This window comes from Mus musculus, chromosome 1, assembly GCF_000001635.26.
Source record: "Mus musculus strain C57BL/6J chromosome 1, GRCm38.p6 C57BL/6J".
Taxonomy (NCBI): domain Eukaryota; kingdom Metazoa; phylum Chordata; class Mammalia; order Rodentia; family Muridae; genus Mus; species Mus musculus.
In genome coordinates, this window is record NC_000067.6 from 175137775 (window position 1) to 175154172 (window position 16398).

At 39.1% G+C, this 16398-nt stretch overlaps 1 protein-coding gene across 15 annotated transcripts in view; it reads right to left on the bottom strand.

Moving 5' to 3' along the window:
- The window catches only part of Rgs7 (regulator of G protein signaling 7), a 433787-nt gene that overhangs the window by 78699 nt on the left and 338690 nt on the right, over positions 1–16398 (bottom strand). For 11 of the 15 annotated variants that reach the window (XM_017320465.2, XM_030253949.1, XM_030253948.1 and 8 more), the window contains 2 exons: positions 15350–15456; positions 11878–11929 (listed from right to left, as the gene is read on the bottom strand). The exons of the other annotated variants lie outside the window; for them this stretch is intronic. In XM_017320465.2, the coding sequence (XP_017175954.1) occupies positions 11878–11929; positions 15350–15456 (159 nt within the window). The remainder of the gene's footprint in view (positions 1–11877; positions 11930–15349; positions 15457–16398) is intronic. 15 annotated transcript variants of the gene reach the window in all.

Consider the following 16398-nt stretch of genomic DNA (forward strand, 5'->3'; position numbering starts at 1 on the left):
AACAGACAGGTCTATCCTGAGAATTGTGACTTAAAATGTCGGCTAGGAGGCAGTAGCTAGGAGACAGGAATACTTAAGTTACAACTCTAATAGCTAGAGACCCATTCTGGACAAATCAGAGTCTCAAGCTACATGTAAGGTCAGGGAGAACTTTCAAGAGGGCTAATAATATCTTTCTAACTTTTACCTCCAAGAATTCTACAAGGTTCTGTGATTGAGGAAGGAAGAGGAGAAAAAACCCTCATACTGTTAACAAAGGGAGAGGAAAAGCTCTCACTCTGCCTTTAACAAGGTCCAACTTAAATGCCAGGGGTATAAAGAGGGGATGTCAAACCCTTCTGGGATCTAGTCTTCTTAGTACACATAAATGTAAAGAAATTTAAAAAATCAAAAAAAACCACAGCAGTGAAGATCACTGGCCAGCATCACAGCAAGGTTGAGTCCTAATAGTATAGAGATGGTGTAGTTTTAAACCTTGCACCTCATCAGGTATCAATAGGTCTGTTACATACAAACATGGGAGTATGACTGAAAGAAAAATACATTTAAGATTCTGTATAAGAAAGAAAAACCTCATAGACTCCCTGGAGTTTCCCATCCCAGGTCTCTGGCAAGTCCTAGAAATGCCTTCCCTCACGCCTCCCAAGCCCCTGACAGCTGGCTGCTCTAGTTGAGACTTCTAGCAGTGGGGAATATAGGGCCTGAAACAAACACCCCCTGTAGATAGGCAGGTCTCCCAGGAAAGCATAAGGACACCAACCCACTGACAAAACCTTCAACCCAAAATTTGTCCTGTCTATAAGGAGTGAAAGGAGAAAGATGGAGCAGAGACTGAAGGAATAGCCAACCAATGACCCACCTGACTTGAGACCCATCCCATGGAAAAGAATCAATCCCTGTTACTATTAATGATAGTCTGTTATACTTGCAGACAGGAGCTAGCATAATTGTCCTCTGAGAAGCACCATCCAGCAGCTGACTGAAACAGATGTAGAGACCACAGCTAAACATTAGACTGAGCTTGAGGAGTCTTATGGAAGAGTTGGAAGAATTGAGGGACCCAGAGGGAATAGGAATTTCATAGGAAGACCAACAGAGTCAACTAACCCTTGGGGGTTCCAAGAAACTGAACTACCAACCAAAAAGCATACATGGGCTGGGTCTACTGCCCCCAACACCCATACATTTCTAGCATATATGCAGCTTGGTCTTCATGTGGACCCCCAACAACTGGATTGGGGGCTGTTCATGACTCTATTGTCTGCCTGTGGATCTTGTTCCCCTAATTGGGCTTCCTTTGGGAAAGGATGTACCCAGTCCTACAGGGACTTGATGTGCAAGGATAGGCTGGTGCCCAGGGGGACTTCCCACTACTCAAAGGAGTAAGGGGGCTGTGTGAGGGAGAACTGGAAGGAGAGAGGGGCCCTATACTGGCTAGTTTTGTGTCATCTTGACACAGCTGGAGTTATCACAGAGAAAGGAGCTTCAGTTAAGGAAATGCCTCCATGAGATCCAACTGTAAGGCATTTTCTCAATTAGTGATCAAGGGGGAAAGGCCCCTTGTGGGTGGGACCATCTCTGGGCTGGTAGTCTTGGTTCTATAAGAGAGCAGGCTGAGCAAGCCAGGGGAAGCAAGTCAGTAAAGAACATCCCTCCATGGCTTCTGCATCAACTCCTGCTTCCTGACCTGCTTGAGTTCCAGTCCTGACTTCCTTGGTGATGAACAGCAGTATGGAAGTGTAAGCTGAATAAACCCTTTCCTCCCCAACTTGCTTCTTGGTCATGATGCTTGTGCAGGAATAGAAACCCTGACTAAGACAAATTGGTACCAGCATAGTGGGGTATTCCTGTGACAACCTGACCATGTTTTGGGGAGGACTGTGGAAGGACTTTGGAACTTTGGGCTAGCAGATCTATTTGGTGTTAAGAACTCTGTGGGATGTTGTGTAGGAGCTTGGAAGATAATGTTGATAACAGTGCAGATGATGAAGGCCTGGCTTGTGAAATTTCAGAGGGAAGATTAAAGACTCTTATCAGGGCCATTGCTGTTTTGATTGCGAAGATTCTGTAGTTCTGGTTAGCTGGGGCTGAAGAATCAGCTGTGATTAACAAGATACCAGAACTACTAAAGCAAAAACTTTGCATTACTGGGACTATTATTGCTGGTTAGCTGGAGCTTAGAAATTATTGGTGATTAAGAAGAGACCAGCACATCCATGGAAAGAGTTACAGAGATAAAGTTTGGAGCTGTGACGAAAGGATGGACCATCTAAAGACTGCCATATCCAGGGATCCATCCCACAATCAGCTTCCAAACGCTGACACCATTGCACACACTAGCAAGATTTTGCTGAAAGGACCCAGATATAGCTGTCTCTTGTGAGACAATGCCAGGGCCTAGCAAACACAGAAGTGGATGCTCACAGTCAGCTATTGGATGGATCACAGGGCCCCCAATGGAGGAGCTAGAGAAAGTACCCTAGGAGCTAAAGGGATCTGCAGCCCTATAGGTGGAACAACATTATGAACTAACCAGTACCCCAGAGCTCATTTCTCTAGCTGCATATGTATCAAAAGATGGCCTAGTCGGCCATCACTGCAAAGAGAGGCCCATTGGACTTGCAAACTTTATATGCCCCAGTACAGGGGAATGCCAGGGCCAAAAAGTGGGAGTGGGTGGGTAGGGGACAGGGGGGAGTGTATTGGGGACTTTATGGATAGCATTGGAAATGTAAATGAGGAAAATACCTAATAAAAAAATTAATAAAAAAAAAAGAGAGACCAGCATCGTTGAGGTGACATCTTCTGGGAAGTGTTTTCTGAAAGCACAAAGAGGCTGTGTTCCAGAGATAGCCAAGGTTGCATTCCTGCTGCAGCGGGACTTGATAATGTGTAAGGGTCACCCAGGTGATACTGGTTTTGAAGGCATGAAGGGGTCACGTGGAGCAGCTGAGGCTTAGCACTGTGAGAGGCCATGGAAGGCCATTGGTGAAGGTGCAGCCTCAGCTGCAATTGATAGCCCAGGACTGAAGGGGTCATGCAGTAATTTGGAGATGCCAGTATCATGATATGACCACCAAGAGCAGCAGCAACAATGGATCTGGAGCCTAGAGGACAAACATGTGCTACAAAGGGCATGGCTGGAGAAGTGACCAAAGCCCTTGGAGGAGCCCAGAAGATCGTGAGTTGAATGCCAGACATTGGATGGTTGAAGACTGATTTTTGCTTTTGATTGTGACTGTGCCCTGATATTTCCACTCTTGAAGGAAAAAACTATGTTAGTGGAGCCCAGAGTTAAAAGACTTTTAATTGTAAAAAGACTTTGGGTTTTAAAAGAGACAGATATTTTAAAGAGATTGAAATTTTAAGAATATGTAAAGTCTGTGGGACTTTTAAAGTTATTTAGACCTTGGGGGATGAATAAGAATGTAAGGGTTGAGGCTTACTAGTGATGTGTTTGTGTGTCAAGTTGACAAGGGGTCAATTGTACTGGCTAGTTTTGTGTCAACTTGACACAGCTGGAGTTATCACAGAGAAAGGAGCTTCAGTTAAGGAAATGCCTCCATGAGATCCAACTGTAAGGCATTTTCTCAATTAGTGATCAAGGGGGAAAGGCCCCTTGTGGGTGGGACCATCTCTGGGCTGGTAGTCTTGGTTCTATAAGAGAGCAGGCTGAGCAAGCCAGGGAAAGCAAGCCAGTAAGTAACATCCTTCCATGGCCTCTGCATCAGCTCCTGCTTCCTGACCTGCTTGAGTTCTAGTCCTGACTTCCTTGGTGATGAACAGCAGTATGGAAGTGTAAGCCAAATAAACCCTTTCCTCCCCAACTTGCTTCTTGGTCATGATGCTTGTGCAGGAATAGAAACCCTGACTAAGACAGGCCTCAATCAGGATGAAAGTGAAAGAAATTAATGGAAAAGAAGGAGGAAGAGAGGGGCCTCAATCAGGATGCAAAATGAAATAAATTAATGGAAAAGAAGGAGGAAGAAAAGAAGGAGGAGGAGGAGAAGGAAGAGGAGGAGGAAGAGGAGGGAGAGGAGGAAGAAATCAAGAAATCAAAAGAAAGACAGTCAAAACAAGGACCAAAGGTGTAGTCTACAAAACCCACGACTGTAGAAAATGGAAAAATAATTGCTAAGCCAGACAGCATACTCTTCATACTGAAGATGTGTTGATTTGTCGTCATTTCTACTAGTTAGCACAGCATGGTTTGTTTTCAATAGCAAATTCCAAGGCATGCTGAAGGACAAGTTGTATTGAATGACTGTGTGTGAATGTTATTCAAGTGCAGAAGTGTTGATAAGTCTTAAGACACAAAACTAAAAAGAACTATGATTAAAATACAATTATATTCATAGAAAAAGCAAGTAGTGTGAAGTAGTATGTAAGAACAGGTGAGACCTGCAATCGTGGGGGTGAACATTCTAACTAACTAACTAACTAACTAACTAAATAAATAAATAAATAAATAAATAAATAAATAAATAAATAGAAAAAAAAACCAAGAGATTTGAGACTAGTATACCACTTGATACGCCAGTAGGGATGAGGGAAATCTGACATTGCCCTCAGCATAAATAAATACATAAACAAAAGTCTGTGTATCTACATATAATAATAAATTAAATATGAGATCATGCATTAAGGAGTGAGAAACAGGAAGAGTTGGAATCAGGAGAGGCAGGAGCAAACCCTATAGGTGGAACAACAATATGAACTAACCAGTACCCCCAGAGCTCGTATCTCTAGCTGCATATGTAGCAGAAGATGGCTTAGTCGGCCATCACTGTGAAGAGAGGCCCCTTGGTATTGCAAACTTTATATGCCCCAATACAGGGGAATGCCAGGGCCAAGTAGTGGGAGTGGGTGGGTAGGGGAGCAGGGCAGAGGGAGGGTATAGGGAACTTTCAGGATAGCATTTGAAATGTATATAAAGAAAATATCTAATAAAAAGAAAAAATAACTAATACAAATTTTAAATTTTTTTAGATTAAAACCATGGGTTTATCAGTAGACTGGAGAGGATTGATAAGTCAGTAAACTTTAAAACAATAAATGAAACAAATTAAAATGACTAAAACGATCAACAATCTAAATATGAGCTGTAACATAAAGAGAAGAAAAAGCATACAGAAAATTTCTTTAAAGTAAAGACTAAACATAAGTCCTCTTCTAAGATCATGTAATGAGCCTCTACCTCATGGTCACCTCATGGTTTGACTGTTTTGGTAGATAAGGCCACTAAAGAAACAGGCTAGGGTCCTAATCGAAGATGACTTGTGTTTTTGCAGGAAGAGTAGAGATACCAGAGATGCAACTGTTTAGGGAGACAGCCTGGTGAGATATAGTAAGAAGTCAGATTTCTGAAAATGGAAGAGATTCGGGAGAAGCCAACCCTGCAGGAGCTTGCTTTTTAATTTCTCTGCAGAGGATGCCTACCATTTATTTATGGGAACCAGTCATGTTGCTCGAGTCACACAGGCTGTGACAGCTTTTTATGGCTACCCTAGAAACTAACACAGCAAGCCACATAACCGGGAAATGTGGAGAGCTTCAAAGAGGACAAACATAGTTACATGTTCTAAACCCTATACTTAGACATATTCTAATTCCAGAAAGCCGGTTTCAGAGTTTTGTAAGGTTTAAGGAAAAGATGAGTAGGATTTGCAGTTTCATATTATGTAATGTCATTGCATCTGTCCTGGTAATAAACATCGTACATTAGTATGGTATGTTGGTTAAGTCAGAGCCACTCTCCATACATTAATTAATAATGTGTGAATCTGTATTTGGCACAATGGTTCATTTGCTGGTTTGAACATTCTGTGAATATCCACAAGTGTACAATTACATTTATCTCCTATTCTAATCTCATAAAGACAGTTTTGCTGTCTTAAAAATCTTCTGTACTTTACTTATACTTCCACTTTGCCTGAAATTAATTTTTCCACTATAGTATTTGAATAAAAATGGCCCCTATAGGCTCCTATATTTGAATGCTTAGTTATCAGGGAGAGTGGCATTATTTAAGAAGGATTAGAAGATGTGGCCTTGTTGGAAGAAATGCATCCTTGGGAGTGGGCTTTGAGGTTTCAAAACTTCATGTTAGTCCCAGTTCTCTCTCTTGGCCTACGGATCAGGATGTAACTTTCAGCTACTGATCCACCACCATGAATACTTCCATACTACTGGCCATAATAACAATGAACTAACCCTCTGAAACTGTAAGAAAGCCTCCAATTAAATATTTTCTTTCATATGAGTTGCCTTGGTCATGTTGTCTCATCACAGCAATAGAATACTAAGATATCTACTGTAGATTTATTTTAACCACGGTGACATGGCATCTATTTATCTATTACTTTATCTTTAATCTTTCTGTGTCTTCATACTTAAAACCATAATACTCCGTTACGATCCTTTTAAAATCCATTGGATCAGTAGTGACTCAAGTTTACTAAGTTTTAAAAATCTGCTCACTAGAATACAATTTTAGGAACCACTAACACCTGATTTTCTAAGCACGCAAAACAGTGATAGATATTAAAAGCAAATAAATGCCCATGGATTTAGGAAGCAGACTGTAAAATAGAATGGTGGATGATCTCTTAGAGCACTTCTAAAATGAGAACTGTTATATAATAAATATCAGTTGATGTCACATTGAAAAAAAACATTATTTTTGGTAAATGGATAGAGCTATTTGAAAGAATTGTAATGTGCTCCACCAAGAATAAATAATTTCCAGTTTAAAAAAAATAGAATGATTTCCCTTTCCCCAGCATCTTGAGCTCTGAGAATCTCAATACTATATATAATGAAGTTATTAATATATTCATGTATCTCAGGCATTGTTGTCAGCTATTCAAGTTTTGATCCAGTTTTGAAACCTTATAAACTATCAATTTGATTTTGATTTTCTGCCTGTTTTTAGGTTTTTTTAAATCAGTCCATGAGTTTCCAGTCATCCCACTCTCAAACACAAATGTTTAGACATAGTAAGCTTTCTACCAATGGTAACTGATCGGTTTTGAATCTGTTCCTTTAGGAAAAAAATTTGCTTAATGTAAAGTCTTGCTGCAATGATATGCCAGTAAGAATGCTTTGTTTTCCCTGGCTCTCTATTACCATCTAAGAACACCTCAGCTCCCCGGTCTGTCTTATGTCACTTTAGCATGGTTTTGGAAAGCGGAAATTAGTCTTGTGTAGTTACTTAGTGCCCTCAAGCAAAATCTCTCTGTGTAGATCTGAAAGGTTCCATGGCATCTTGGAGCAGTTGACAGGACTTCACTGAATATTTCCTGGGGCACAAGTCATTGTCCTCTCGTAATCATAATGTAAGGCTCAGAACAGTTTTTTTATTGATAGACGGGCCTTATAAGAGAATTCAATGTTTCTTTTTCCAGGGCCATGTATTGATTTCAGAAGCATCCTACAAAGTTCTCTCCTCTATACATTATAGTACTTACATACTAAATCTTCACTGTTTTCCTTCTAGCTGTATATTTCTCAGTTCTTTCAATTCAGGCTGTGGGTATCATACTCATCCACATGGTCAAGTATATCTTCAAAGATGGCCCCAGAACCAGATGCATCATCAGCTTCATTAACATCACCAAAGAAAATATAGTTCTCCATAATCAAGATCAACAATGTTTGAATATATTATTTAAAAATATTATTTAAAAGTCCACAATGAATAATATATCAAATTAAAGGAAAGGCTGGAATTTGAATGGCCCAATTGAAAGGGGGGCAACTAGGGTCTCTTGTCCTTATGGGAAACTTCTAGTTCTTCAGCATAAAATTCTATTTAGATGGATATAGTGGTACACGCATATTGTTGTAAAAATCAGGAGGCTTAAGCAGGTAGATCTCCAAATTGAGGCTAGATACAATAACTTAGGCCCCATTGGGATTTTGATGCTTCAAAATATAGGTCTTGTCTAAATAGAACGAAAACAAAAAATCCTGTCTGGACATTGGATATTCATTACAATTCCTTCCCTGGACTCCTTTACGTTCAACTCATGCAAACAGATACTGCAGGAAAAAAACCCTGTCTTTGTTATCTGCTTGTTTGCCACCACTGACATTGCCTACCTCTTTACCAAAGTTGTCTTGTGCTTCATCTTGCATTGACCTCTGGTCCTCCCTGCAAGACCAGGTCTCCCAGAATGATTCAAATATATCCATAGAAACACATTCTTACTTCAGCTTTAATGAGTCTGGATAGCAAATGTTTTACTTTTTTGTATTTCCACAAACAATATGCAAATTACCCCACCTTCATTTTCTAACAATAGAATCCATACAGATGTGTTCCATATTGTCTTATTTTAGTTGTTAACACAATGTAGTACCAAGATTATGAAAGTGTATTTTTCCATATAGATTGATCTTTAGAGATTTGTGTTCTACACACCAAATAGAATAAGCTAATTTGGAGATGGGAAAAAAAAAGGTCTAGATGTCAAGAAAGTGAGAGATACTTTTTAAAAACTTTCTTTGTAGTTTCACATAGGTTTTAATTTCACTGTTCAGAGCTAAAGCAGGTGGATTGTAAGTCTGATGTCAGGTTGGGCTATTTAGAGAGACTCTATTAAAAACAATAAAGTTAAAATAAAATAAAGCAACCACTTCATTTGCTCATCGGCCCTGAAATTGTCCTAGAAAATAGAGCCTAAGTAGTAACTATACTTTAGACCCCCAGCCAAGTATGTTATATCATGAGTATTCTCTTAAAGAAGGATTTTTAACAGAATATTTTAAACAAATTCCAGTAGAAAATAATAAAAAAAACCCTGAATCATTCAAATTGGTGGTATAATTTATTTGCACCTAAGAGTATAAACCATGGATCACTGAACAGCCTTATGGTGATCAAAATAAGCCAATTATAAAATCAATCAGGATATGCATCATCAGGGAAGAGCAAATAGGATAATTTAACAATGTGGTGATAGTCAGTTTACAAAGAGGCCAGCAGAGTTCTGGGAAACAGTTCAGGACATGATCCCCTGTGATGTCAACACCAGTAAGAGTCAGTGTAGAGCTGAAAGACGTGTGTTGGATGACAGCGATGAAGCTTGTTCTGTAAGGGATTTGCTGTGGAGACCATGGCTTTGCCTCAGGCACTCAATGGATATAAATCTACTGCCACATCATCAGACACGGACTGAAATTGTGTGCACTCAACAGTCATATGGAAGAGACAAAGGTCAGAGAAAGAAACACTAAGAATAAGAACTCTCTTTACAACAGGGAACAGAGTATATGATGGCCATTGCATAAGGTGGTTAATAATAAAGGGTAAAAGTCACTAGTTTGTTTTAGCAAGACTGGAGCAGGAACAACAGCAATCTCCTGACGTGTATTAGTACAAACTACTCCAATCATGTCCCAAAGTCAAGATCACTGTTCTCATTTGAGAAATAGCTACCTGAGCCTCAGAAGTGTGTTCCACTTTCCTCAAAGGTATTCATTAGTCCTTCTGTCATAACCATTGGATCTAGGTCTTTCTCTGGGAGGTGTTTTCTCTACTAGAATGGCATATACCCTATGGTTAGGTCTCTAGACATATTCCCACCTTTGGCCGGAGGGTCCAGTGATCAACAGCACATTAGCAGTTGGTTCTCAACCTTCTGCAAGAGTTTCAATTTTGAGGGCTGTGAGTGGCAGCTGAAGAAATGGGCATTTCTACTCAGGTCATGGAATGATATAGTTTCTATGTTAGTCTGACAGCATTCTATAAACTATTTTTTCCTGTTTGCATGCTTGAATACTTTCTGCTAGGGTTACCTACTAATTTCAGGTTTCTACAAAGAACATTAGGAAGGATGACTCCAATTATTTCCATGGATGTCCCTACAGTTTCCTTCTGAAGATGTTTCTCCAGGGGAAGTTCAAAAGAAAGCCAAGTACTCATGCTTTTGCATAGTATATTATTCCCTTTGCTAGTTTTGGCTAGTTTTATGCCAACTTGTCACATAGGCTAGAGTCAGTTTAGAGGAGGGAATCTCAATTGGGAAAATGTTTCCATAAGACTGGCACATAGGTGAGTTTATACAGCATCATCTTATTAGACATTGTCTTTATTTACATTTCAAATGCTATCCCCTTTCCTAGTTTCCTCTCCGAAAATCCCCTATCTCCTCCCACTGCTCCCAAACCCACCCACTCCTGCTTCCTGGCCCTAGCATTCTCCTATACCAGGGCATAGAACCTTCACAGGACCAAGGGCCTCTCCTCCCACTGATGATCGACTAGGCCATCCTCTGCTACATACGCAGCTAGCATCATCTTAATTAGTGAATGATGCAGGAGGGCCCAGTCCATCGTGGGCCTCCATGGCCTCTATATTAGCTCCTGCCTCTAGGCTCTTCAGCCCTGTCTGATTTCCTTTTAAAACTTTAACCAATGATAAAGCAAGATACAGAAGTACACGTACAGTAAACCCCGTGTTCCCCAAGTTGCTTTGGACCATGCTGTTTCATCACAGCAGTAGAAACTGTAAGACATTTCCTGTCTCATCACCACAGATAGTGGTTAGAACGAGAATGGCCCCTATAGGACCATATGATTGAATGCTTGTTCCCTACTTAGTAGAACTGTTCAGAACAATTCAGAAATGTGACCTTGGTAGAGGAGTTGTTCTGCTAGGGGTGGACTCTGAAGTTTCAAAAGCCCAGCCCAGGACCAATCCTGTTCTCTCACTGTCTGCTGCCTATGGATCGGGGAAAAAGTTCTTAGTTACTGTTCCAGGTCTAAGCAGTTGCCAGCTGCCATGCTCCACATCATGATGATTATAAACTAATGCTCTGAAACTGTAAGCAAGCTCTTACTTAAACACCTTCCATTATAAGTTGCCTTGGTCATAGTGTTCCTTTGCAGCAATATAACAGTGTCTAAGATCTCCTCTTCATACTCTTAAATCTGTCTCAGATGTTACCAGTTCTTTTGTGAAATCATCCTGGGACACCACCCATCACCACCACACTAAGTCAATCTTTTATTCTTTTAAACTTTCATATCATTCTGCACACATCAAATTCATATTAACATGGCAATTTACCAAAACTCTTTTTGTAAGATTCCACTCTCTTGTCTAGCCTATGAGCTAATGAATGCTTTTGATAAATTATTGACTCCTGCTATCCTCTATTACAAGGCATAGGAATGCTTTTCAATAATCATTTGTAGACACAGCATTTAAAATTTGTACAATCTTACTTCAGGAAAATATTACCTATAGAAAAATGTATGAAGATGAACACTGTTTAGGGGTAAGTTTTCTTCCTTATAAAGCTTAAATGAAATCTTCAGTGACTGAGCTTGGGTTATGTTGAGGTCACTAAATTTCATTTATTAGGATTAAATTTGCTATTGTACATTTTTTGGCTTACCTGTGGCCTTTCTATGTTTAACATAACCTTCTGGTGTAGGATCACAGGACATCTCAATAACATCAAGCAAAGTACAGGTTTGGGGAGTCTGGGGGAGCTGAAGGAGAACTAGGTAGAACTTTGGCTCTCTGGAAACCATTTGTCACTCTCCCTAGTTACCTAGGATGCTATGGAAAATCAACCACAACTGTCTGTGGGTTGTTTATAGCACTCCAATGTAAGCAGGGGCTCTTCTTTAACAGATGCAGAGAACACTTTACTATAGGAGAAGCTTCCATACATTAGTTGAGTGTTATCAACATTGATCCATAACTAGAACTGTGGTTTCCTTTCTCATTAATAAATGCAACAGAATTCAAGTGCTTGTTATTCAGACACATAAGTGGTTAAGGCCAAAAAAACCAAACCAAACCAAAACCAAAACAAAACCAAAAACAAACAAACAAAAAAAAACCCTGAGTATTATACTGACCATAGTCTGTGTTTTCTGGCTCCCAACAATTTGACGGCCAAAAATAGGGTGTCTATGGAGAAAAAAAAGAGGGGATCTTGGTTAGACACATAAATATTTAGTAGACTTTCTGTTTTGCAGTCTGTGTTTATCTTCAGTGGCTATCTTATAACATACATTTTAAATCAAGAGAAATCTCCCAGACAGGCATTACAAGGTTCTCATCTAGATGTACTGACAAATTTCAAAGCCTTCAGACCTGCCAAATGTCATCAGGGCTGAAAAGTGGTGTTCATTTTCCAGTATCTCACCAAATGGACACAAAGTTAAAGAATATGACTGCATTATCCAAACAAAAGTGTCTGTTTCAGCCTTAGAGGAGGCTGGAAGCAGAATATTATATTCAGCAAGGTTTGGAATGAACCATGTTCACATATAATGACTTCTTCCTATGCATCATATTTCATTACTGCTTTTCATATATTCAAAAAGTTTAGCTGACAGAATCATTCCCTGGGACTTATCAATTATCTGCAGGAGTCTGTTAATTATATAATACAGCTTTCAACATTAGTCAACTAGATGACCTTTGACCTTTTCTTAGGAAAGCATTGTTTCATAAAGGCATTTATTGCTGTAAACTTTTAAAATGCATAAACCAGAAATCATTTTTTAAACTGATAATATCTTTGATATGATTAACAATAGCCAGAAAGAATTCTGACTCTGTAAAGTTCTGGAGTTACACTGAGTGAAATAAAAAAGAAAGTTTGATCTGGATTAAAACCTTAAGATAATTAAAATGGTATGTTTTAAGGATTTTTCTAAGCCTGCTAGCTGAACTTAGCCTCAAGATTCCTGGTGAGCAGAGCTCAGCATCAGCAACTCTCTTCCCCTAACAGGGATGATGCAAGGACTCAGAGATCAGTAGCTGTAGATGCACGTGCAGTGGGTTGATTATATGTATCAACTAATTATACTGATCATTTATGAGCAATGAGCATATTTTGGGCAATTTCTGATTGTCTGATAATTTTCCTCTTTAGCAGAGTGACTCTTAAAGACGTAGAAAGGGATGCTGTGAAGAGCTGATTGAGTTCTTTAGGAAGGGCTCTTTTCCAACTGGTCTGACACCACCAGAGGATCTTGACTTACCCTCTACTTCTTTGAAATTACTTCAGCCTAATAAAGAAGGCTACTAATAGTAGTTCTCTGCGCATATGAACAAAATCACAGTAGGAATTTGGAAGAAAATAGAAGATTGAAGCCCTAGGTTAAGAGGGATGGGGAGACGTATATGGAACACTCTCATGCTCTCCAATCTCACTTAACTCTGTGGGAGAGAGAACTTTGAAGATTTGATTTCTTAGAAATGAAATTGGACCAGGATTTCAGTAAAGCCATAAGGAGTGAAGTAGCTAAAGACTTCTTTCATGCAGGTCTCCCACTTTTGCAAAACCTTTCAGAATGAATATTGAATTTTTGGTGTTGCTTTATGTGTGTGTGTGTGTGTGTGTGTGTGTGTGTTAATCTTATGAGTAGAAAAATAGAATTTTATCTCCAGAACTTATAGAAAAATGCCACAAAACCAACATTTTCCATTAAAATTGCAAACCTTTTCTCAGGAAAAAAGTTTTGACTTATAATAAGAAGCTATAAGAGAATAACAAGCCATTATAGTTTGTTATTTATTGCCTATGCCTGTGGACATTCCAGACTTTGGGATGTTTTGATGCATGCATGTCTCTTTTGCACCTTTGCTTCTACAGAGCTTACTCCAGTTCCTGGTCATTCCTCACTAGCCTTTGGCTACATAGTCCATGCACCAACTCATGAGGGAGATGTGAGTTTGGCCTGGGGAATCATGTCAAGTCTCATTTCCAGTTAACAAAGAGAGAGTGACTACATAATTTAAAGCTTACAGTAAACCTAAAATAAAAAAAAACCCACATTTCTAAAATGCACTAGGACTATTATGCACATTTGTTGTGTCACAGCAATAAAATTAAGCTCTGGTTCTGGCCCTCATTCTGGTTACCTAAATACATGTCCTACATCTTTTTTTATGTTCTTAATGATGTTTGGAATCTACATGGTCCACTGAAGGCATTAAGAACTTAACCCATTGTTTTTAAATTGCTTCCAAGGTGGTGAATTTCAATTCAATTCGATTCAATGCAAGACATGATTGCTGCTTTGAAACAGCCTGAAAATGGAAAAAGACACCGGAAACCCTCATGTCTTTTTCCTATTAGAGCTGTTCAAACAGAGACTGACACTTGCTACTTTACAGGTAGATATTTAATTCACTCTAACTCTATTCCTGATTACTTTAGCCTTGTTATAGGAGTCACTAGTAACCAGATTTGCTAACCTGTCATATTTAGATCTTATTACAAAGGTAGATAGATTTTTAAAAATATGGGACATATGATAATCAATATTAATAACATAATTTTAATAGATTTGCATAAGACATATCTAATAGCCCACTGAACTTGATAACCTCTGCCTAAATTTTATAGTTATGTGATAAATATGCCACTTCCTCCCATGTGTCCCTCACTATATCCTAAAACTTTAAAATTCTCTTCTTTCTCTGGCTGTGCAGTGGTGCATTGAACCTTCATTCATGACTCACAAGTATGATTAAAACATTCAAACAATTTTTGTTCTGGGAAGGTTGAGAAGAGAGACATGGGTTTTAAATTGTGGCTAATTCAATACATTATCAGTAACCTAAGGCTATGGCTGAACTCTTTTGTTTCTTGATAAAAAAAATTAAGCTGGATAATTCTCAAGTGAGCAGCCATATTCAGTATTTCCATTCTGAATAAGATTTCTTTTTGTTTTTGTCTGTTTGTTTATTTGTTTGCTTTTGCTTTGTATGTCAGAACTTTTATTTATCCTATTGGTGGACATATTTTGTAAGCATAAAGCAATCATTTCTTCAAAATTGGTGAGAATTTGTTAGTCTACTTATAGCTTCTATGTGAAAAACATCTAAAAATTAGAACTGTATAAAAATGTAATCCTGTAATAGTAAATACTGTCTCTTAAAAACAAGAAGAGTTAGACTTGTCAATCATTAATATTACATATTCAGGGAGTTTGCTGGGACAGCAGGTAGTAATGGATCATAGCTGGGAATATAAGTTTAGTTAGATCTCCCAAGTTTCGTTAGATCTTCCTACTAGCTAGATGCGATTTACAACTGATGTCTTCTCTATTTCTCTTGATTCCAGTAAGTCACTACCTGAAATTTCCTTAAGGTCTCTTATGTTGAAATATAACTTTAGTCTTTACACCATTCAGCTTCCACAGTTTCCCATTGGTATGTGACAATTGATTCTCATGCTTTCACCTGAACATTAATTACTTTCTAAGTAGCTTAAGAAAACTATGTAATAGTTTCTCAAAGGTCTGTAAACACGGAGAAACAAAGTTCAGGTGTTCTGATTTGCTGTGAAAGAGTATCTGTGTTTCCACTTACTTGAAACCGGTAGAAGGTGCCGTCATCCTTGAGTGTGAGGACATGATCTGAGATGGGAAAGAAGTAGCCATGGGCAGCCATTAGCGTTCCCAAATGGAGAGCCTCCACTGTTCCAAGAAAGCAAAGCAAAATGAAAACAGCACTTGAAAGCCCTTTAGGTTTATGGGAATTTGTCGTCATTGTTTATTACAAATGAGGGTCATTTGTCTGGTTCCCTTTCAGCACATTCTTGTACCAAACTTTCGATATTTTCCTGATCAAGTTCCTGTTGCATAGAATGATCTTTCTCTACAAAGCTGTGTGCATGTGCATGCATTTGTGTGTCTCTGTGTGTGTCTGTGTCTCTGTGTGTGTATATGTCTCTCTATAAGTGTGTCTGTCTGCGAATCTGTGTGTGTGTGTCTGTGAGTATGTGCATATAACCTCTCATTTCAAAGCTTCGACCTCCCTCTTGATCATCAACATGTTTTAGTTAAAATTCTAGATCTTGTGTGAGCATAGGAAAACCAAAAACATTAGAGACACATATTGTAGCATGTTACATAGACTCTCGGTACTTCCCACATTTGTTGTACAGATAATAAACACACCTGGTGAGGTTCATAGGAAAGGTACATGCCAGTATATGCAATGATGTCAATGATGTCAGACCAGGACCTATGCAGAGTAGCTAAGGGATGTCTGGGAGTCTTATACCTTATGGCTTACACACTGAATGATTTTTACAACTTTTTAAGGGACTTCCCTGGTGCTCCATTTCTCCAGATTTGCCTCTGACAAGGCTGATTGAGGGTGGCTCACTCTTCTAAATGGTGACAGTCCTTCCCATACTCTCCTCATTATTTTGGAGTTGGCCATCAACTGAAAATGTAAGAGGATCTTTGAGGAAAGCTAAGCAATATCGATGACCAGGAGCCCACAGCTATGGTCAGTTCAGAGTCCTTGCACGCTTTTGGCAACCAGCCCTGAGCTGTGAAATTTAAGGTGAGTCACTTATCTTCTTACAGTCATTTCTAGTCTTTGCTCTTAGAGTCTGTGTGCTGGGAAAA